Raw genomic sequence first — 23,906 nt, forward strand, 5'->3', positions numbered from 1 at the left:
ACAAGTCATTATTTCCTACAGTGATATTTGCTCCATTTCTCATAACTCTTTAACTAATTATTATTATTATTATTATTATTACAACACATATGCAATATATGATATTATTTGTCCAAAGGCAGGGTTCCAGCAGCTTATGTCCCACATGGACTCTGTTTTTTACAAGAGTACTTGAGATGGAGTAACTTTTATTTTATTTGAGTATTTGCATTTTTTGTGCCACTTTATACTTTTATAATACACTTAGTATGTTACCACTATAGTTAGAAATTGCTTTACTGTCGCACACTATAAAAAAACAACTATATTGCATAGTTAGACACTCTGCAATATGTATAATCGGTAAAATTAGTCCCACAATGATGAACTAAGATGATAAAATGTTACTTAATAAATTAGTAATTTAATAAATAATACAAAATATGCTTTATATATATTAATATATTAGCCAAAAATGCTTTTTTTCTGCAAGAGAACTTTTATTTTTATAATTTAAATTATTTGTTGATTAATATCACTATCATTATTGTTGTCATTTGTGTTATTATTTTGTTTAGTATATTTACTTTTTGCACAATCAGTACTGGAAAACCTAAAATAGTTAAAATTAGTCCCACAATGACAAACCTGGATGATAAAATGCACCTTAAAATGGATGCATTAGTAATAATTCAATACATAATACAAAATCTGCAGTATATATATATATTAATATGTCACCCACCAATGTTTTTTTCTGCAGAATACTTCTACGTTTGATACCTTAAGTATGTTCACTGATCTCATTTCTGCACTTTTATTAAGTGTGATTATGAATTTTACTTCTAAAGGAGTATTTTTAGCAGTGTGCCACTTTGACTGATTTCAGAGGTATTTCCTGATCTCTTCCTCCACCTGTGCACTCTGCTCTGTGTGACACGGCAGAAAGAAGTCATGAGTTGGCAGGTCCTCACCAGGTGGGGGCAAGCTGGTGGAGCTGGCATGTGTGACATGGTGCGAGAGCCACAGCAGGGTTGTGTGTGTGGGAGGGTGGGCACTGGACCCAGCCAGTAGAGAAGTGGGGTCAATGGACGCTTACCATGCCCGGCCATTATGCCGTAATCCTTCCTCGCTTTTCTGGAAAAACTGAATAGCACTAGAATCACTGACTCAATTTTTGGATCTCATTTTCATGACAAAGCGATTGTTCCCCTTTTGCCTCCACTGTTGCTGTTTATAAACGTGTGGAAGCGGGGGTATAAAAAGGGACCGGTGAGGGGACAGTGCAACATCGAGACCTCAGGGGAAGCACCACCAGCATCACTTAACATCACCAACTCATTACATCCAAGATGGGCCGGGTGAGTTCACACAAAATGGCATAAAACCGGCACGCTGGTATGAGTGTGTGGCTTTAAGACGTGGACAAAGTTGTTTATGTGTGTCTCTGTGCAGGTGTGATTAAAGTTTGTTCACAGGTGGGGGGAACGTTGCTGAGTGGATTGGAAGGTGCTTTGCAGAACTAGGCGTTGATAATTTCAGCCAGCTTGATGTTAATGCTGCACTGTCTGGTGAAATAATTACAGGAAGCCTTTTTGCCACTTTTCGGGCAAGTGTCTTTTTGCAAAGTTTGTGGTAAAACGCACATTCGTCAAGAGCCATCTGACATCTCTTAGATGTGAAATCTGGATGTTTTGTCTCCTAGATCGTCTTTTACGAGGACAAGAACTTCCAGGGCCGCCACTATGAGTGCGACAGCGACTGCTCGGACTTCCACGCCTACCTGAGTCGCTGCAACTCCATCCGGGTGGAGAGCGGCGCCTGGGTGGTGTACGAGCGGCCCAACTACATGGGCTACCAGTACGTCCTTACCAGGGGGGAGTACCCAGAGTACCAGCGCTGGATGGGCCTCAACGACCGTCTCAGCTCCTGCAAGATGGTCCACTTTGTAAGTGAGATCTGACCTGCGGATTATTAAGCATGCAGAATGCTGAGTGCACTAACCTGTTAGACTCCTAGTAGGATTTCAGCGTCACTTTGCGGTGTATGAACTCTCACGACTCAGACAGTCAGAAGTGAGCTGATGAAAGCCGCAGTGAGTGCAGAGGGAGAGATTGAACTGATGGGCCCTCCACAGAGGTCACGCTGTGGTGTTGATGCTCCCGGTGGCTGCAGGGCTTTGTCGATGGAGACCAATACGCTGCTCGGCCTACTTGTATGATGGGGCTTCGTTCCAGCCGACCCACAGCCTGCAGGCACATTCAGGGACACCACTTTCATACAAAAATCAATCCAGTTCGTGCAAGGAAGTTTTTTTATAGTTCATATACATTCTTACCAAAAAATGTCCAATTTTTCAGTGAATTTTTTCAGTGAATTTTTTTACAATTTATGTTATTTTTGAAAAGTAATAAAATCAGAAGGAAGGACCACTGGTGCTGCACCCTCTACTGGGACATGCAAAAAACCCAGAGAAAACTGGCTTTTTTTTCTTTAATTTTTTTTGGTAATTAAAAAAAATATGTTGGCAATTTTTAAAGGAAAACATAGGCGATTTATTTTTTCTTTAAAAGTTTTGGGTCATTTTAAAGATAAAATCTTAGCCACTTTCTTGTCTTTACATATTTTGGACAATGTTCAAAAATGTTATTTATTTTGTTCTCTTTAAGTTTTTGTGATTTTTAGAGAAAACGTCTTCTGAAAACAGATATAGCTGTTGAATTTTAAACATTTTAGATGGTCCTTGAACAGATCATGTTATTATATAGGTTTGTGAAGCAAAATTCCATGACTTTTCCAGCTTTTTCATGACCATATGAAGTTTTGGACTATTATTATACTAAATACTATACTATATAAATGCAGAAAGACTCTAATTTCTAATTTATGGGGAGAATCATGCCAGATGTGCTGTAACCATTATTCACAAACATTTTCCTTTTGTTAGATGCAAATCTAATCTCCCTATATATCTCCCCTTCTCCCTTTCTCTTACCCCACATCCCCCATCTTTTCTTCCCAAACTCCCTGCACTGACGCCCACTCACCACGCATCTTCCCCTTTAACCCCGTCATCATCTCACCGCCTCCCCCCGTCCCTCCAGACCAGCGGGACCCTGTACAAGATGCAGCTGTATGAGAAGGCAGATTTCGGGGGCCAGGCCTTCGAGGCCACAGAGGACTGCCCCTCTCTCCTGGAGAAGTTCCGCTGGAGGGAGGTCAACTCCTGCAAGGTCTACGACGGCTGGTGGGTTTTCTACGAGCACCCCAACTACCGCGGACGCCAGTACTTTCTGGAGAAGGGGGAATACCGCAAGCCTGGCGACTGGGGTGCCGTCAGTCCTGCGGTGCAGTCCTTCAGACGCTTCACCGAATGATTTCACCTCCATCTCCATCCAAAACACGAAAAGGAAGCGACCTAATATGCTGATCTTTGACGATGATTTTAATGTACTGCGTTATTTTGTGATTTTGAACTGAGGTCTCACAAATAAAACCCTGTCCAGTAAGCAGACTGAGGACTTCTCTTTGGACTTTTATACATACATGAGTTGCTTAAAGTCTTTTGAACCTTTTTGTGCTGCGCACGCTGAGACATCCACACGTCAGGGCGCAATTGTCAAGTGTCTGAAGAATTCAACTCCATTCAAACTGTCCCCCCAAAAAAATCAAGATTATCCATTTCAGTTCCTGTCCAGATGTCACATAGTTAGAGTTTGGAAGTCATTTTTTAGGCCAGTGGTTCTCAACCAGGGGTCTGGGGACCACCAGGGGTCCATGAGGGATGTCCAAGAGGTCCTTCATAAGATAGGGGATCATTCATTTTGCTATTTAATTCTCTGTAGAGGGGATTCCACTGTGACTACAAGTCAAATGCAGGGTTTCAGCAGCTTACGGCGAGTAATATTTAAAGCTTTTTAAGACTTTTTAATGCCACTCGCACAAACGTTTAGAAGCTGACCCAAAGAGGAAAATTCCATCATTATCTACTCCCCCTCATGCCAATGAAAAGTCAGGTGAAGTTTTATAGTCCACAAAACACTGATGGAGTTTAACTGGGAAAAGGCGTTGCACTCATCACCTAAATGGTGACCAGGATTCAGACGTCAAAAGAATACATAATAAAACCACAAAATGTATCCATAAAGCTTGTCTGAAGTAATGTAAGTGTCCTCAAGCCCCAACGTGACATGTTGTTTTGAAAAATGTCACTGGCGTCAACCCTTTTACGAGCAGAACATATGGAAAACAATAAACATATTACATTATCATTAATGTTCTATTTGGTTTACCGACAGAAGTAGGAAATATCTGGCATTTCTGTGTATTTTTCACTCTGCATGTGAGATTCCTCTGGACTCTCATCATGAAGAGCTTAAGAAAAGGAATGTATTCAATTATTTAAATAAATAACAGATGTTAACAATCATTTAGAAATTTTATAAGGCAACATTAGAAAAAAAAGATTCCTAAAATCTCAATTCCCATGTTGGAGCATTTTTTAGACTTTTGAAAAAATAATTGAAGTTGTTTTAAAACCAATAAAGGCCTTATTTTTGAATGAATTCAATGCCTTTTAATGCTTTTAAAGGGTCCGCAGGAACCCTGCAAGTGAACGACTATTCCCTTGTGGTAGACAATTATAAAATGTTGGTCTTAACGTATCTAACCACCAAAATCTTTGAGTCTTCGACACGAAAATGGTTGAGAACCACTGCATTTCATCCCAGCACAGGTCTGAGGTCCACCGTGACAGGCTGAACGTTGAAGTGAGTCCCAAAAGAGAAACAGTTTCCTCCCCCACCTATCAGGAGCAGCTCAGGTTCCTCAGAGTCCGTCAGCTCAGAGCAGAACGAGTGGAGCATCAGAGGCCACGGCACCGAGGTCTACAGGTGAAAACACACATTTATCACTCAGTATCATGTTTAATTGATCCATTTTACAGCTACATGATCACTAAAAGTGAATTGCTGATAAATACCTTGCTATGTAACACTTGTTGCCACTTTTCGGGCAACAAACCCAGACGTTTGGTGGATGCATCAACCCAGTAATAGCCAGTGAATTTCACTGAAAACTACTGCTGTGAAATCTGTGTTCAATAAATAAACATATAGAGTCCGATCACACTGGGAGGCATGGCTAGAACATTCGCTGCTCTCTTGCTGCTGCACAACGTGTTTTTCTGGCGGTTTTTGGGCACCCATTAAAACTTAAACATTTTCAACTTTTCCACTCAAGGCATGGAGTTAAATTGCTCATCAATGCCACCTCTGGCCGTGTGCATGCAGAACGTGCATGCTCCCAGCTGTTTTTTTTAGATGTGCTTTCAAGGCGTTTTTGGAGCGGTGGCGCCTGGCACCATGCGTCTTGGTGTGATCACCCCCTAAGAAAATATTTCACCGATGTAAAAGGGGTCCTCACATAAAACTAGCCCGTCTCTGCAGTAGTAAGATGCAAATACTTTTGAAACTGGTGCCACATGACCACAGAAAACTGAGAAAAAAGGACACTGTTGCTCAAGAGGAAGAAAACTTCAACTACCAGAGTGCGAAGTGCCAGCCCCGCCTACTGGTGGGTGATGTAATGTGGACTGGTCCACGTGAATCAATGGTGGCTGGCTGAATCTCATATTACAGTTACTGTTAAAACATATTTCTGAAAACACTTTAGATGAGAAATATGCAACTCAGTAACATCATCTTATATTTGATCAGCGCTGCTTAGTTTTACGGTTTGATTGGATTCTGGTCCGAGTTTGAGAGAGAGAGAGAGGTGAGCATGTCTCTTGATCCGCCTCTGTACACTTTGGATCTGCAGTGGCTTTATGGCTGGTGCACAACACGAAAATGTGGAAGTGCAGCCTGTGGTTCGAGAAACAGCCTGAGAGTCAGCAAAGTTTTTCCGTGGAGGGAAACGGGGAAATCTCTGCACTGGTTATCTTCACAAACTTCCCACATTGTTCTGATACAAGTATCGCCATAACTGACCGTGTCCAGGCTGAACTCCACACTGCTGCGTGTGGCGAGGTCAATCACGACGGCACCAGGAACTCCATCTGAACGCAGCCAAACTCCACCGACCACCACCAGCTTTTCACCGATCACATGGGCAGAGTGAGAGTACCTGAAACAAAGCACACAGCAGGTGGTTTCCTCCAGTAGAAACTTCAGGACATTTTGGTTTTGATGAAGAGAATAAACCTAAATCTAAACCTAAATCTAAATGTTGGTAAGAGAAACAGCTGACCTGGGAACAGGAGGGGGCTGCAGCTCTATTCTCTCCCAGGAGAAGCCTTCATCAGTGGGCCTCAACACCGCTGTGTCTCCCAGTGGCACTCCCCGTCTGTCCAGTCCTCCAAAAACCACCACACCGCCTCGATATGAACATGCTGAGTGGGAATGACGGGCATCTGGTGCTGCGCCCTCTACTGGGATCTGCAAATAATAATACATTCACACATTTGGGACTCGTGCAGGAACTTTTTCGTAGTTTTCTCTTCTCTCTTTCTGAACAGCTCTGTATACATCCAGGAAATAAGTAAAGTTTAAAGTTAAAAGTAAGTTTTTTCAGCAAATATCAGAGTTACAATATTATAATTCATGTCAATCAGCAAAACCATATCAGTACTTTATGAGCATTTTAGCACACCGGGATCATACCAATAGCCAACATTATTTTGGTAACTAGAATCATGATATGAAATTTTCACACACTTTCATCTGAGCTGTGCCGAAATATAGCAACAAAAACAATTAAAAAAAACAAGAAAACAAACAAACTCCATGAAACGGTCATGCTAAGCTGCTGATAATAAGGTAAACAGAGTATTAGTATATTACATATCTTATTTTAGGTAATTTCTCTTTTCAGAGTTAAACACTTATTCATTCAGATTCTGGAGTTATGATTTATCTGATTTGATCTGACTTATTTCCAATTAATTTCTAGCTGCTTTATTTATTATAACCTATACTATAATTAATCAAATATTTATGTATGCCCACATACTCAAAATTAAATATCTACGATTTTGTCATTATTATTTACGGAAAAAAAGAGGAAGATAATGTAGGAAAAATGAAAAATAAATATTATTATTTGTGTAATACAAACCTCTTCATAAAGACAACATATGAAAAAGGGAGTAAACACACCTCAGTCCAGTGCTGCTGGTCGAGACACAGGAAGCAGCCGTCACCCAGAACTGCCTCTGATTCATTTTTTCCACCAAACACAAACAGGAAGTCTTTTCCTAGAGAAGAAATGACATTTTTTACCGTAGTAAGTCAGTTAAGATGACGATAAATAAGATGGAGAAAGTAAATCAGGCAGGACTTGATATGTCAGATCTCACCTCTGTGACTGACAACGGCAGCAGCGTGCCTCCATCTCAGCGCTGGAGGATCTCCACTACAGTCCAACCGCTCGACACAGAGATTCACCGCGTCGCTGTCCTCGGGAGGATCAGGAGGATCCAGGTTCACTCTGAAAACGCCTCTGCTCGGGCTGAGTGGAGAGGAGCGACCGCCGTAAACCACCACACCTCCTCCAGGAGCAGAGGTAGCAGTGTGGTGGAGTCGAACACCTGCGAGAAGGAAACGCAACAAAAAACTGTTCACATACCGGGAAACTGGTCTCATTTTACCTGCCCAATTTTGACAACTTCACTCGAAAAAACGTACAGATGCTCCAGTCAGTGTTACGATTGAGAGAGAAATGTGCAGACACAGAGTCCTGCACGAAATAGTGACCAAGCCTCCCAATATCACAACTTTGTATCTCAGAATGAGATGATTTCTCAAAATAATGAATGAGCATCCCGAGATAATTACTTAACATCTTAAAATAATGAGAAACTCTCTCAAAATAATGACCTAGTATATTAAAATAATTAGAAACTTTGTCAAAAATAATCACCTGGTATCTCAAAATGATGAAAAAATAATCAAAATATCAAGATGCTGCTAAGATAATGACTTAGCATCTCAAAATAATGATAAACTTTCTTAAAATAAAGCAAAATTTTCTCAAATAATCAGTTTGCATCTCAAAATGAGGAGAATTTTTCCCAGAAAATAATGAATTAGGATCTATATATAATGATAAAATAATAAAAATATCGAGATACAGCCGAGATAATGACTTAGTATCTTAAAATAATGACTGAGTACTGTTTCTCATTATTTAAAGATACTAAGTCATTTTATGATAAGGTATTCATTATTTTGGGAAAGTTTCTTATTACAATGACTTACATGATTTTTTTCACCACAGTGGCAGAAATAGTCCTCTGTAGGAACGAAAACTGCTACTGATGGAGAAAAAAAAAAAAAAAAAAACACAAAAAAAAACCTCAGCAGCTCTTACCCAGATCTTCTGATGGCCCCCCACGGATGGACCTCCAGCCTCCGTGGCCCCTCAGAAGGATCCAGCTCACCGGCCCTCGGCCCCCTCTGCTGCAGCCTCCTGTCAGCAGGACCCGCCCCGGGCTCACCGAGGAGGACGCCATCCCCAGCCCCTCCACACAGACGGGTGTGGCCCTCACACTCAGGACTGTGGGGCCCCAAGACGGGCAGACGGTTGGCAGCGGAGATACTGAAGCATAAAAACAACAAAATGGAAATGTTAAGATTCAATAAAAATCACAGACAAAATTTGAAAAGAAATGAAGACTGAAAATGGCGTAAAATGCACCGAATAGTCCCTCTAAAGCTTAAAGGTGGTTTTCAGAAAGAGGGAGATGAAGTGATATCTACCTGCAGCTTGTGTGAGCAGAGCCGGCGCCATCAGAGAGCCTCGAGACGCAGTGAGGACGAAGTAGTGGGAACATTTTTGGTGCCACTCCTAAATGTTCACAAGATAAACAGTCATTCTGATCATTATTATTATTATTATCATGCAGAAATGCAACCACAGTCTGACACATTTAAACAGGTAACCTCATATTCATCAAAAGGCTCCAGGCTCTCCACGCTGCCCCGCTCCTCCTCGGAGACCAGCCCCAGGTAGAACTCATTCATATCCAGACACACACACCGCTCCCAGCCCTGAGGACAAAAAACACCACGACGCTGTCTGATGAAACATTCGTGAGCGCGGAACAATCAGCAGCAGCAGCAAGATGTCGTAAATCTGCACACCTTGTCCAGGAGGCGGCGCCTCTGAGCAGCGGCGTCTGGGTAAAGGCGCAGAGCGTGCAGGGTTGAATTCAGCTTCACAAAATGATCCTGCATGATCCGACCAAAGGGATCGTGCGGATGTATCTGCTCATAAATGACGAAGAGCGACTGCGGCAGGAGCTTTGCCGCCCAGCTGATGACAGCATCCGACCTGGAAAACAAAACGTGATAGAAAAACGTTCACATTTGTCTGATTGTAGCTAACATCACGATTATGATTATTTTGCTATAAAACTAAAAATGCATCTCTTCACTTTAGCCTTTAACTTGCTCTAAATTAGCTGCTTTGCACTCTGCTTCACACTCGCATACTGCTGCACATCTTTAAGATGTTGTATTTTCCTTAATTTTACATACTCTATTTGTATGCTTATTTTTATTAATAATGTTAGTGTTTTTTTATTTCATTTTCTATTTTCTGTTATGCATTCTGTGCATTCAATTTTTACCCTTATTTTATCTTATTCTACAAGTATTATCAAGTGTGTTTTATCCCTGTGAAGATGCATTCTGTGTTCTCTATCCTGATTTTATTTTATTTTTACACGCAGGTTTTATTTTCTCTTTTTGTCTTTTGATGTGAAATATTTGGTGCATGCAATTTCTTTCTTGAAAAAGCACGTCGGGCTGCATTTCTTGTATGAAAGGTGCTATACAAATGTTAATTATTACTCTTATTATTCTGAAAATCAAATTACTGCATCTGACTTAAGATCAAAATTAATTACAGAGCATACATACAAGCCCAATTCTGGAAAAGTTTTTAAAAACCTGAATAAAAACAGATTGTAAATAATTTTAAGATAAGTTAAAAAGTCCTTTATCAGCCTTTATTAGTGAGGAAATTTGCATTGTTACAGCAGCCAGGAGTGTACAGGATAAGCTGTAAAAGAACAATATAAATAGTGAAAAAATATTGAAAAACAAGTTAGCGACTCCAATAAAAAAGTGCAAAATAGTGACATATATTCAGCTGAATATAGTCCAAAGACAACATATTTAAAGTTAAAACTAAACAAAAAAAGTAAACATTTTTGTTGTGTTTTTATTTATGTTTCTGTGTCCCAACTTTTTTGGGGACTTGGGTTTTTTATGTGAACACAGAACAGCTGATATTGGGTCCTAAATCGAGCAAACACGAGTCCTCACCTCTGTGTCTCCATGTAGGTGAGCACCACTTCAGACAGGACGAGGGTGGGAGCGGCCCAGTCCAGCCCCGCTGCACCCAGAGCCTCCTCCACCCGGGACTCCTCTCTCACATCCACCCCGAGCAGCCGGTACTGACCACTGCACACACACACAGGCCCTGAAGAAGAGAGAGAGAGAGACACACACACACACACACACACACACACTTCTGAATCTAACTTACATGATTACAGGAAAGCGACATGTTGCTGCTTCGTGTTGTCTGCATGGCTAATGTAATGTGAATTTTGATCATTTTACAGGTTTCAAAACATCTTAGCCTGATTGCAGACGCCGGCACATTTATAGAAATGTTTATTAACCCTCAAAGACAGAGAAAGCGGCTCGCAGCTAAAAATATCTACCGTTCTAAAATGTTTAATAACGTTTGAACCGCGAATCCTAACGACATGCTTTAAAAAGTCACTTAAAGTGAGGAATTTCAGCTTTCCAGTGATATCACATATGTTCTGCTCTTGACATATATAAATATTATAAAGCACCTGTTTTTCTCCAAAAAGCAGGCAGGATAACCGTATAATAAAAGGCTTTAACTTGCTGGAGGAAGGTGAGACTTAGACCAAAATTAATTTGAAGTCCAAAACATCTAATAACAACTTTCTAAATTAAAAGAATAACAATAAAATAATTAAACTCCATGAAGTTCTCTCTGGGCTCACAGTACAAAAATTAAATTCTGTTAAATTCATTCATTTTCAGACAAAGCGAGTGTAAAATTGTGACTTTAAATGATCCAGACAGAAGCTTGAGGTTCTTCTAAATCCAGTGATGTATGGTGCTTGATGCTGCTGCTAGAGGGGGTTAAAAAATCAAAAAAAATTAATCCGGGGGGTTCAGCCCCCCCCCCAAAAAAATGCTCTAGGTCTTTTAAGGGTTACTGTGCGTAGCGTTTGTTGTAAATAAAATGATATCTTGTGAAGAAAAGGACAGACCTGTAGGAGGAGGTAAACTGGAGTCCATCGCCGCCTTCAGCGTGCCGTCAGACGCGATCAGTGCAGCTTTGCGTCGGGCGACGTCGGGAAAATCCACCTCAAACACAACAGCTCTGTCGAGCGCTTTGTCTGCGTGCAGGCGGAAATACAAAGAGTCGAATCCAGCACCCAGAGACAAAATCTAACAAAATAACAGCAGAGAGAATGAGGGAACAAAAGATAAATGGGGGTTCGTGTTTTACGAAACTCTTTCCCGCTGTCTATATAAAACTGTTGGACGGTGTTAACCTGCCTGTCTCTTTGGGCAGTTTTCAGTAACCTGCAGGAACCTCCTCACACAGTGATCCACAGCTCGCCACCGCACATAGTATCCCCTAAAAACACAAACAACATAAAGTTTAGACTTAACATAAAACATGATATTTTCGGTAGAGTGAAAAAGTCAGATCTGTTAAGAATTGGGAAATATCTCGCATTTATTAGTGATTTTTCTAACTGATTTCGTGTGCCTCGCTCTCTTTGTGGGATTATTCCTCTGCTTTAATTCCCATCGTGAAAAGTCGAAAAGAGGAATTCAGTAAATTATTTTTTTTAAAAAACAGAAAAAAAAGTTACAGATTATTTTGTGATTTTACAGTGCAACGTCAGAAAAAAAGTCATTCATAGTATCCTACTTTAAATCTCTTTGTAAGACTTTTTAGGGCCTTTTTTAAGGCCTTATTTATTTTTACCTTAATCTTACCGTTAGTCTTTCCTCATTAGGAATTTAAAAAAGCGTTTCGTCAGTTTGTCAGCACCTGTTTTTGACTGAGTCCTTCTTTATGACACATTGAGCATGGGTTGTGGGTTTGGTGTGAGGTCATGTTTTCTTTTTTATTTATCTGTTGAATGACTGATTTATGTATTTTACGAGTTCAGTAAAGTGACTGTGACGTTGATCACAGAGTCGAGTGTGACGGGGTGCAGATGCCGGCTGACCTGTTGATGAGCGGCGCTCTCCTGGCTGCTTTGCACACAAAGTGTTGGAGGAAGACGTCCTGGAAGTATCCCTGCGCCGCCGCCGACACTTTGCTTACCACGCTGCTGTCGTTGGTCCCCTGAACCTGCAACAGAAAACCGAATCATCAGAACTGTAAATGATCGGTTTGAGCTACTTTTTGCTGACTGTATGAGAAATACTCTGATCCTTTACTTGAGTTGAAGTTCACAAAAAAATCCATTACAAGTAAGTCAAGTCATTTAATTTAATCCTCCTGTTATGTTGTAGATCAGTTTGACCCATTTTAAAATTTTAAATTTGCATGCTTTTCATTATTCATTTTTTGGATAATTTTGGTTGTGTTCCTGTATGTGGCAGCAATTTTGGTGAGACTGTGTTTTTTTTGTTTAATAAGCGAATTTGCAGCTCAGCTCCTAAAATAAGTCTAAAATACACTGTGGAAATTAAATAATTAGATCAGACTGTTCAGGTCAAAAAATGCTCCATTGAAACCCATTCAAACTGACATTTTTGATCCCACAGCCATCAAAGTATAAAAAATCTTGAATTATTTTTCTGGGTGTCATTCTGGGCTTTTACCTTTGAATTTGTAATTTTTACTGTTTTCCATCTGATGAAGTCAGTTTTACCATATTGGCATATGGAGAAATTACATGCTAGCTGCAGTGTCACAATCAATGCTGCTGCTAATCACTGACCGATCAGACTGTCAGCAAAAAAAAAAAAATCTACTTTGCACCTTTACTCATTTAAACTGACTTAATCAACTCTATGAAATAAAGTAATATGATTGTTTATATTTAGGTTAAGACATTTTAATGCCAATTAGGGGAATTATTTAGTATTAATGATTTTAAGGCATTTAAGACTTTTTATCAGTGATGCACGATAATGATTACTTCAACTGATACCGATAAACTAATAATTTCCAGCTTTGAGAAAAGGAGCAGACACCAGCGGAAACGACTCCAGTGGAGAATGAGAGCGGAGCGTACACCGCGGGAATGGTTGAGAAACAACAGGGGTGCTGAGTTTTATAATTATTTCTCTCTTTAAATTATTTGCGTTTTTTTTTTTTTTTTTTTTTTGTTTTTTTTTAACCCCTACAGCGTGGGGCCCTGTAGGCGACCTCCTATATCTCCTATGCAAGGTGGGCCGCCCTGGACAATAAATTTCCTCCTTGTTCACTGATGATCTACATAAAAAAGCTAACCATGGCGACGGGGGCGAAATCAAAGCAATTTATGCTTATAATTTTCGGTTCTATTTATCGGCCAAAAACTTTATTATCGGTATGAAGTCATAGGTCCCATTATCAGTCCCGATAATTATCGTGCATCCCTACTTTGGAAGGAAGGATCTGCGGGAACCCTGCGTCCCTGTGATGAATAAAAAAACTCCCTAAAGTAACTAAATTACTCAAGTAAATGTAACCTAATATAGGATTTAAAAGTATGTTAGCAGCTATTAAAACTGTACAGTGGAATGAAATGGAAATAAGTTACCCAAGTAAAGTACTTTTTTTTAAAAACGTTTTCAATTTTAGGTTTTATTAACAATGACAGTCAATAACTGAATAAATGAGCCTCACCGCAGCGTCCCTGCCCTGCTTCTGCTTCTTTCGGTTCGTCGTCGGCATAATGTCAGCAAACCGTCACACCGCAAACTGTAACACACATGGCTTGGTGTCTTTTTAAGCTTAAAAAACGTTAAAGTTTTTGCAGTTTTCAGAGGAGTCCACGGACCAAAACAATTCAAACATCCTTCACGTGGTAAAGACTTCCGGGTGCTTCGTTGTCTGTATTTTTGGCGCCCCCTGTGGCCCGGAGGACACACTCGTACAGAGAAGTACGTACAAAAGCTTATTCAGATTAGTTACATATTTAAGGGGATCTTTGTGTTTGCGGCATTGGTTATATATTTGATTGGACAATGGTTACAAAAACTAATGTAAATTAAAATGATTGAGTCTTCGGCTAAAAAAAAAAAGATGATAAAAGTCCGTCTATATTAGTAAATTTAGCCTAAACTGAAGGATGTGAAATCACTGACGGGACAGTTTCGGGACGACGACACGGAAGTTAGTTTATGATTCAACAGTTAAGCGGCGAGTTAAGGGAAAAGCGTTTTTACACCAATTAATGTCTGAAAAGTCTTTTGAAACTCGCCAGATATTTGAAAGAAAAAAACATCACTTGAATTTTTTGAAGATTTCTTTTAAAAATAATATATTTTTTTCCCCAAAAAGATGAGGGGAAAAAAACGTAAATATCTTTTTAAGAAAAATAGAATTACAAAATTTCTTCAAGAAAATCACTAAAAACCTCACAAACCTTTTTTTTTCCAAAATCACCAAATTAAAAAAAATATTTATATATACTTATATATGTGTGTGTGTGTGTGTGTGTGTGTGTGTGTGTGTGTGTGTAAATATATATATCAAGCTGCTTACAAAAACAAAAGTCGTGGAAATGGAGTAAAAAAGAAGAAGCTACGAATCGAAAGCTAACTTCAGTTTCCAAAACCCATTCAAATTATTCACATATTAAGGGAACATTTGTGATTACGGCATTATTTCTGTTTTTGAGTATATTTTTATTCCACATTTTCATGTGTAGCAAAATGATTCTGCATTCGGCTGACAGAAAAAGGATAAATGTGTGTGAACATGAGTAAATTTAGCTAAAACTGCAGATTGTGGAGTCACTGAGGGGACCGTTGGTGAATGCGGTTTACAGGTTTGACAATGCGGCACTCAGTGCGCATGCGCCGCTCTAACAGGAAGTGTTAACATTTTCTTTAACCAGCTGATATAGCCAAATTGTCAACAGTCAAAGCTGCGATACGTGCGCCGCTGAAACGACAGTAAACACGGTAAAATATTTTCCTGTTTCCCTCTCAGTAGCTGCGTGTTACTCAGACGTGCAGGTGGTGTTCGTGTTTTTTAATTCGGCGTCGAAATCTAAATTCAGTTTTTGTCTCGTCCGACCTGAGCGGTGTCCCGTTAGCACATAACGCCAGATAAGCAGCGAGGCTGCTGATCTGATAACATTTACTGAGGGAGTAACCTCAGCGCTAACAGCGCCACAGTGCAGAAACGTTACACTCTTCACATTCATCAGAAGAGGGTTAAATAATGTGTCGTCGGTTTGCTGCAGTGCAGTGATGGAGGATCAGGGGTCTGCGAGGTGGGCACTTAGAGGCGCAGCATCCCTGATCCAGATCCAGTTTCACTGCATGAAAATGTGACACAGCGAGCAGCGGCTCTTACATTCAGAGACAGCCGTGAATCAGTGAGCACAGAGCGGACAGACAGGCTGCTACATGCTGAGCAATGCAGCTGCAATGCAAACCTGTCAAGGAAATCTCCACCTTTCATAACAAAAGTCTATCTCTCTTTATATAGTTTTACTTTTTAGGGGCGTTTGAGGCATAAATAAAGTGTCTGTGCGGTAAGATGTAAACTCAGCACTTTTAGGACTGGCAAGGGACTGTTCGTTAATTATCAGAGGAGTGGGGTGGCTGGGGTTGACTTTTTTTGTTGGTAATGGTTTTTTGTGATTTTTTTCCAGCATTTTTTTTTAAAAAAAAAAAAAAAATAATGTATTTGTTTAATGTTTCTTAACTAAAATATCTTATAGAAAAAAAAACACAACATCCTTTCTTTCAAAATCGCCAAATTTTTAAAAAATATTTAAAGAGAAAATATCACAAAATTTTTTGAATGGATAATATTTTCAGAGACAGCCGTGAATCAGTGAGCACAGAGCGGACAGACAGGCTGCTACATGTTGAGCAATGCAGCTGCGATGCAAACTTGTAAAGGAAATCTCAACCTTTCATAACAAAAGTCTATCTCTCTTCATATAGTTTTTTTTTTAGGGGGTTTGAGGCATAAATAAAGTATTTGTGCGGTAAGATGTAAACGCAGCACTTTTAGGACTGGCAAGGGACTGTTGGTTAATTATCAGAGGAGTGGGGTGGCTGGGGTTGACTTTTTTTGTTGGTAATGGTTTTTTGTGTTTTTTTTTTTTTCCAGCATTTTTCTTTAAAAAAATGTTAAAATAATGTATTTGTTTAATGTTTCTTAACTAAAATATCTTAAAGAAAAAAAAAATCACCAAAATTGCCAAATTTTTAAAAAATTTAAAGAGAGAAAAAAATCACAAAATTTTTTGAATGGATAATATTTTCAGAGACAGCCGTGAATCAGTGAACACAGAGCGGACTAACGGGCTGCTAAATGTTGAGCAATGCAGCTGCAATGCAAACTTGTTAAGGAAATCTCAACCTTTCATAACAAAAGTCTTTTTTTCACTTTCTGGGGGCACTTAAGAAATAAATAAAGTGTCTGTGTGTCAAAATCTAAACCGCAAACTTTCAGGACTGTTGGTTAATTATCAGAGGAGCGGGGCGGCTGGGGTTTGACTCTCTTTTTTTTTTAATTCTGACACTCAGTGAAGCTACAAATCTTACCCTTTGAAATTCAAAAGTTGAAGATGAAATCTTGGAGTTGACAAAAGCCCAGTTTTTCACCTTAGTTGTGCATACTGGTTAGTTCATGCATATAGTTTGTTTTTTGGCCAAATTTTAAATAAGACAAAATCTTTGTGCTCAGGTTTGGTTAGGTTGTTTTTTTTTTTTTCTGACGGAAGAATTTTTCACAAAATATGTGTTTAAGGTTCGTCAGATATTTGAAAATAATAATCACATAATTTAGGTTTTAAACAATTTCTGGCTATGGTAAGTGGTGTCATTTGAGGTATTTTTTAAAGAAACATCTTTTCTGGCATATTAAAAAAAAAAAAAAAAAAAAAAAAAAAAAAAAGCCAAAAAATGAAAAGACCGAAATTTCCCTAAGAAAAAAAACCATTTCCCCCCCAAATTGTCTGAAAAATAAAAAGATTTGCCCAAAAAATGTAAGAAAGAAAAATCCATCAATGGCAATATTAAAAAAAAAAAAAACTTTAAAAACTGGCAGTAAAGTAAATACAAAATACAACCATTTATATCGGAGCGAAAATAAACAAAAAAAGCCCATCGCTAGTGCTTACAAATTATTTGATAAGCTGTCCCCTTTTTGCACCCCCCTCCCCTCTCATAAATAACTAACAGTTCCTAAGTGCAAAGCAGTTTAATTGCAATAAAACCTGTGATTTGCGATTCCTTGGACTCCTGTCAGACCTCCGCTCTTTGTAAAACTGTAATCTTTAGATTTTCAGGATGCGCTGGAGGAGGCGTGTGTTGCCTTGAGGGAGAAACAAAGGTGTACATGAGGTAATGCATGATGTAATCCTGCACCAAAACCTTTCATTCCTTCATTCAGACAAAAAAAAACGAGGAGCGCAGAGAGGTCAAGACACCATCGGCGACACTTGACCACACTCTGGACAGCAGAGCGAGCGACTGACACCCCAGAGACCCCGATCTCCACCCCAGGGAGGAGGCCCAGCCCACCTGCTGCTCCTACGCGGGCCGGTATGAGCTCCAGAGGGAGTGGAGGCCGCTCCAACGGCACACTACCACAGACCAAGATCTGCCAGTTCAAACTGGTGCTGCTGGGCGACATGGCTGTGGGCAAGTCCAGCCTGGTGCTGCGTTTCGTCAAGGGACAGTTCGATGAGTTCCAGGAGACAACTATAGGAGGTGAATGAAGAGGGGAGGAAGGTTTTAACGAAACCTTTTTGTGTTTTTTTGTTCATTATGCTCATTGAATTTAACAACACTTGGTGGGAAGTTAAAGGGTAACTTTGGTATTTTCCAACCTGGATCCTGTTTTCTCACGTTTTTGTGTCCGTGTGACTAATGGGAACAACCATTTAAGACATCGGTCCAGTATTGAGCGAGACCGTCTCAGCAAAACCGGATGCAGTGTAATCCCTGCAGGCAATGGAGCTCCATCGATGTACGACCACTCAAAGTTTTTGTTTTCGTCACTGTCAGGCTCAGATTATCCCAAATGTCTGACAACATTATTCCTACAGAGATAAACCTTTTTGTTCAACTGCTCCGAAATCGCCACCGCCAAACACACCAGACTCCATTTAAATTTTAAGTTATTTTACCGTGAATATAACCAGCACATTTTCTCATCAAAACTGGGTGAATTAAGGTTTAACTGAAACCAAACTGAGATAGTTTAGTGGGTTTTATTTTGTTTTCTGTTGACTTTGAATGTAGTTTTTTTTCTAACCTGTCATTTCTCTCCGTCGGGTCCAGCTGCGTTCCTGGCTCAGTCGGTGTGTTTAGACGACACCACGGTGAAGTTTGAGATCTGGGACACCGCGGGTCAGGAGCGATACCACAGCCTGGCGCCCATGTACTACCGCGGCGCTCAGGCCGCCATCGTTGTCTTTGACATCACCAAGCCGGTACGGTAAAATTCGTTACTCTGAACCCTACGAAACCAAGAGCGACAACAGGTTTCTCCAGACGCCTTTCACACACATTTTCAACCTTTGAAACTGGAGAAAACTGGTTTGATTTCTTTTGAAATCACAGCTGAAATGAACTAATTGGCAAGAGATGTCGTACAAAGTCCAAGAAATTAGGAAAATGTGACAAGAAAATGGCCCTGAAAACTAGATTTAAGAGCGAGAGAAAAATAATTATGAGAAGTTTTTAATGCCAAAAAAAAGTAAAAAATGTCAAGAACACTATATTTATAACAACTATTACTATAATAATGATTAACTGTATTATCTATATGTTTATTTAGATATTTTAACCGTATTTATTTAGTGGAAAGTTTCAGGCACTTTTCTTCTGACTCATTTGTAACTTTTTTTTTTGAACGAAATCAAGCCAATTTGCTCAGGTTTGAAAGGGTTAAATGCTGGAGATATTATTTTTACTAAACTGTAAAATACATTTACATCAGAACATGAAATAAAAACATCCCAAAAAACTGAAAAAGTGACAAGAAAAGGATCTTAAAATTAGTTTTACAAGAGATAGATTTTAGGAAATGAATAATATATATATATTTACTTTTAAAGTAAAATGTCCAGGAAGAACTGTTTTATCTATATATTTGAATGTTTTTTGTGGGTTTTTTTTTCAACTTGATTTTCCACCTTTTTTTTTGTGCTAAATTTAATGTGATTTTCTTGTAACTCGTGACTTTTATCTTCGTTAGATAAATGACCAAAATATTCACTTTTCTTTTACAAAATATAAACACAAACGGCACTTCAAAATAAAAGCTCTGTGCTGGAAATTCACTATAATTCAAAATAAACCCACTAATTCTGAACCAGCTCTTAGTGATATTACGGAGAAAAATCATATATGGACGTGTCTTTCAAGCACAGCTTTTCTTATTTTTGACTTGTGTTCACACGTGTGTTGGTGGCGTGTCTGACCTTTGACCCTGGTTCTGTGTTTGTGCAGGAGACTTTTGAGCGAGCCAAGGCCTGGGTGAAGGAGCTGCAGAGGCAGGCCAGTCCCAACATCGTTATTGCTCTGGCTCTGGCCGGAACAAGGCCGACCTGGCAGAGAGGAGACTAGTAGAGTACGAGGTAAGGCGTGTTTTCGTGGCGACGGCGGCAGGAGCAGGCGGAGATGTTGACATGCAAACAGCTGATTAAAACCCTCAGAGCTCCACTTTAATGACACCAACTCACAAAGTCTTATCAAAATCAAGCTTTGAATCAATATTTTACATTGTTTTCTACTTTCATTGAGGTTTTTTTTTTAACCAACATCAGTCTATATTTATAAAAATCAAATGTTAATTTTAAGAATTTTAACCCTTTAAAAGCCAGTATTGTATTCATTCATTCAGTTTTTGTCATTATGCCATTGTGTTTTTTAGATGAAAAAAAAAAAAAAAAAGAATTATTTTCAATATACTTTATGCAAAGTAGATTTTTTTTCAGTCTGGATAAGGACACAGTCTGGGATATGTCGGTGATCAGCAGCTACACTGACTGTGACAGGTCACCTAGTGGAAATAGCATGTATTTCCTCCATATGCCAAATATGGTCAAAATGACCTCGTCAGGTGGAAAATAGTCAAAATGACAAATTCAGAGTCAAAAGCCCAGAATGACACCCAGAAATGTCAGCTTTGAAAAAATGGTTTGAATGGGTTTCAATGGAGCATTTTTTGACCTTAACAGTCTGAATGTAACTATTTAGTGTCCACAGTGTATTTTAGACTTATTGTAGGAGCTGAGCTTCAAATTCAATTAAAAAAATTCACTGTATTCTGCATGAACACAGACAAAATTATCGAAAAATGAAGAATGAAAAACACTAACTAACTATTGTTACCTGTTATTATTATTATTAGGACGTGTTAATCATATCGTTGTGAACACATTAAACCTCTTTTGCTGCGCAGGTCGTACAGTGACTCTGTGACTCAGCGGCTGCCTGACGGTATAAAACATAAAACTTATTTGTTGCAGCGGCTGCACGTCACAGCTCAGAGACTCGAGTCGTGCTCTGCTGAGTGCCTGCTATTTGTAGATAAGAAACATTTTAGTACTTGTCAGCTTGAGCCTTTTTCTTTTTAGTGGTTGTCAAATTACTGCTGATGTTGTATTCGTTTGTGTGGAAAAGGAAGCGCAGACGTACGCTGAAGACACTGGCCTGCTCTTTATGGAGACCTCCGCCAAGACGGCCATGAACGTCAATGAGCTCTTCCTGGCCATTGGTGAGTGTCCTGCCATTTAAACAAAGAGATTTTTATTTCAGAAGGAGTTTTCATCCCAGCATTAGAGACTAAATATTTGTTCAGGGATGTGTGTCAATTTTTGTCATTTTTGTGAATTAAACAAAATTTGGTGGGAAGTTAAAGGGTACCTTTGGTATTTTTTCATCCTGGATCCTATTTTTGTATGTTTTGTCTGTGTAATAGGAACAACAGTTTTTGAAGTTGGTCCAGTACTAAGTGAGAAGTTACTAGTTATTTTAAAATTTTACAGTGCAACATCAGAAAAAAAAGGATTATTAAAATCCTATTTCTGATGTCATTTTAATACCAATTAAGGCCTTATTTTTAGATTAAGAAATCAATGCCTTTTAAGACTTTAAGGATCTCTTGATTGGTTAGTTTGATAAAAAACTATCTAAGGTCGACATTTCAACACATTTCACTTTGTTTTCTGATTGTAGCAAAAAAGATGCCAAAAACAGACACCCAAAACCCGACACATGCAGCGCGACATCGGGGAGTCAACCTCCAGGACCCAGACGCCCACTCCACTCGAGCCTGCTGCGGCGGGAACTAGACCTCCACACCTCCCACCAGTATCCCAGCATCCACACCACCACAGCCCTTCAACCATCCCGTCTCCTTCAACCAACCAACAGCGGCGGGCCTGACGCGGGGAAACCCGGCGCCCACCCACCCCCTCACCCTCCACTCATCCTCCTGTCAGAGCAGACGGAAATTCAGAGACAGAAAATCAGAGGAAAGGAAGAGCGAGCGGAGATCGCGTTGTCACGTCAACAATTGTGCGTTTGGAAAAGTACGAGCGGAGCGTGAGATCGAGAGGAGGAAAATAAAGAATGTGGAAGACCGCGGCGAGCCTGTTGTAGTATTTAGCACTAATTGTGAACTTTCTTTTTTTTTCATTCTTGCCTTGCATCGTTTCAGTCACAGACCTGATTGCGTAAAAATGCACAAAACGAGCAGCACACGCTGGCGAGTGGCCAAGAGAGGAAAGGGGAAAAAAAAGGTGAAGACATAAAACAAAGAAGCCAAATTATTAGTCTGTGACTGCTTTCCTCTCCTGTCAGAGGCTGCGCCCGGCTTGCTTTGCGTCCTCCTAGTCCTGAATCAAACCAATCCTGCTGTGAATAACGCCACGTATCGTACTCCTGGAATGATCCCATGGTTTGTGATCCCTCCCTGTCCTGCCTGACCTTCCCTGGTGTCTCTGCGCTGTCCAGGCGCACATTACATGGCACAGTTTGACCAGCGCTGTACGTATTTATTGTCCGGTGTTTCGACTGCTCACGGTCCTCCTCTGTCCTCTGTCCAGATTATGTGAAGAAGGCATTTAAACTTTACATGACGGTTGATTTTTACATCGTGTGTCTTTGATGAATTTGGGCCGATGAACACTTTAAAATAACTTTTAAATAAAGTGGAAAAATTTGTTGGGCAAATTAAATTTATACTAGAAATCAACTTAAAAGGTGTGTTCAAAATTCTGGTAAAAGTACACAACAGTTTAAATTTCCTTTTAAATAATGTGAAATAAAAGTAATCAACATAAAAATGTGTGTTCATAAATATGGCAATTAAACACTTAATTAGCATAATTATGCACACAAGTTTTTTTAGTTTATAACCCACTGAAGTTCATTTATTCCAACCAAGTTTTCCAGATTTCCAAAAAGAAATTCTAAAGTGTTATGTGCTTAATCACCATATTTCTGAACAAAAATATTATATATATTTAAAAGGAATTTTAAAGTTTTAAGGAAAGTTTGCTCTAGTGCTGTGTTCCTAAAATATTTTGGGTGTTGATTCCTTGCTTGAGTGCTGAACAGAAAAAACGTGAAGCGACAGAGTAGCTCCGAACAGCAACAATATCGACCGAATCTGTGTGTATGTAGCCAACATGACATTGAAGGGAAATTTTAGTATTTCTGAACCTGGACCCAGTTTTTCCATGTTTTTGTGCCTCAGTGACGAATGAAAACAATTTTCAAAATTGGTCCAGTATTGAGCGAGACCTCTGCAGCGCCTGAAATCCCTTCTGGCAATTATGCAATGTCGATATAAATTTCTTTACCCTTCAAAACTTCAACAGATTGATTTCTTTCAAAAACATGTGAAGAAGACCTCGAGCAAATCAACGAGAAATTACCCCCCAAAAAATCATAAAAAGTTACAAGAAGGTTATCTATCAAAAACACTCAAAACAAAACAAAAAACAAGGAAATGGCCTGAGAAAAGCGACTTAAAAAATTACAATAATTCTGTAACAAAATTTTAAAAAGTGAATTATGATAATTATAATTGTAGCTTTTTGGACATTTTTCCCCTTGCCTTTTTCAAAAATATTTGAAAATTGCCTTTTTTTTGTTTTTGAAAGTAATCAAAACCAATTCGCTCAGTTTTCAGAGTTTTAAGTACTTCTGAAAGGTTATTTCAGCACAAAAAAGTGATGTCGATCTAGGGTTTCAAAGGGTTAAAAGTGCCCTTTTTTGCTACTGAAGGGCTCAGATTGTTGTGTTTGATAACGTTACAGAAAAGATCCTACAGAGATATGAAACCGATTTCGTTGCCTTTTGCTCGTCTGTTTTTTGTTGTGAGAGGTGACTTGCTGTAGAAAAACACAGAAAAATACAGTCCAGGTTAAAAAATAATATAAGTGTCCCTTTAATATTGTTATGTAAAAGCAGATTCATGTGGACTAATTCCATGTCTCTAGCAGAGGACGCGTCCCTCAAACCTACAGAAAGACGTATTGCATCAGATACAAGACTTACAAAGTACTGAATAAAAAAGCTTAATCTCATTGTTCAATATTACAGCGAGCGATGGGGCCAATATTCAATTCATGGTTTTGTCCAGATGAAATTTTTGGCGTCGGATAAATAATAAATTGGGGACAGAATGAAAGAAAGGAGGAGAAGATG

The 23,906-nt window shown here is 39.3% G+C and overlaps 3 protein-coding genes across 5 annotated transcripts in view; 2 read left to right on the plus strand and 1 right to left on the minus strand.

Annotated features, from left to right (window-relative positions):
- Window positions 1-14,001, minus strand: part of lcmt2 (leucine carboxyl methyltransferase 2) — a 21,050-nt gene extending 7,049 nt beyond the window's left edge. Inside the window, exons 1-16 of one of the 3 annotated variants that reach the window (XR_006106239.1) lie at window positions 13,894-14,001; window positions 12,281-12,405; window positions 11,595-11,676; window positions 11,303-11,483; window positions 10,311-10,467; window positions 9,123-9,312; window positions 8,922-9,029; window positions 8,739-8,826; window positions 8,350-8,577; window positions 7,337-7,567; window positions 7,137-7,234; window positions 6,229-6,416; window positions 5,970-6,105; window positions 4,650-4,865; window positions 1,984-2,228; window positions 1,763-1,908 (exon numbers count right to left, since the gene is read on the minus strand). Coding sequence is in view for 1 of the 3 variants with exons in the window: in XM_042495184.1 (XP_042351118.1) it covers window positions 4,701-4,865; window positions 5,970-6,105; window positions 6,229-6,416; window positions 7,137-7,234; window positions 7,337-7,567; window positions 8,350-8,577; window positions 8,739-8,826; window positions 8,922-9,029; window positions 9,123-9,312; window positions 10,311-10,467; window positions 11,303-11,483; window positions 11,595-11,676; window positions 12,281-12,405; window positions 13,894-13,941 (2,025 nt within the window). In the remaining 2 variants the exon portion in view is untranslated. Of the gene's footprint in view, window positions 1-1,762; window positions 1,909-1,983; window positions 2,229-4,532; window positions 4,866-5,969; window positions 6,106-6,228; window positions 6,417-7,136; window positions 7,235-7,336; window positions 7,568-8,349; window positions 8,578-8,738; window positions 8,827-8,921; window positions 9,030-9,122; window positions 9,313-10,310; window positions 10,468-11,302; window positions 11,484-11,594; window positions 11,677-12,280; window positions 12,406-13,893 lie in introns of those variants that run through there. The other 2 variants (XR_006106240.1, XM_042495184.1) reach the window with 2 other exon arrangements.
- On the plus strand, window positions 1,332-4,482 carry crygs2 (crystallin, gamma S2). Its single transcript, XM_042494060.1, is given in 4 exon segments — window positions 1,332-1,340; window positions 1,458-1,488; window positions 1,656-1,927; window positions 3,084-4,482. Coding segments are annotated over 4 exon segments (585 nt in total). The 3' UTR covers window positions 3,357-4,482.
- A 1,078-nt stretch (window positions 14,002-15,079) lies between the features above and the next one.
- On the plus strand, window positions 15,080-21,727 carry rab5b (RAB5B, member RAS oncogene family). The gene is given in 7 exon segments (XM_042495188.1): window positions 15,080-15,176; window positions 17,629-17,948; window positions 18,522-18,673; window positions 19,695-19,772; window positions 19,775-19,822; window positions 20,871-20,964; window positions 21,426-21,727. Coding segments are annotated over 6 exon segments (654 nt in total). The 5' UTR covers window positions 15,080-15,176; window positions 17,629-17,782; the 3' UTR covers window positions 21,542-21,727.
- Window positions 21,728-23,906: the final 2,179 nt, after the last annotated feature.

Source organism: Plectropomus leopardus, chromosome 10, assembly GCF_008729295.1.
Source record: "Plectropomus leopardus isolate mb chromosome 10, YSFRI_Pleo_2.0, whole genome shotgun sequence".
In the NCBI taxonomy this organism is placed as follows: Eukaryota; Metazoa; Chordata; class Actinopteri; order Perciformes; family Serranidae; genus Plectropomus; species Plectropomus leopardus.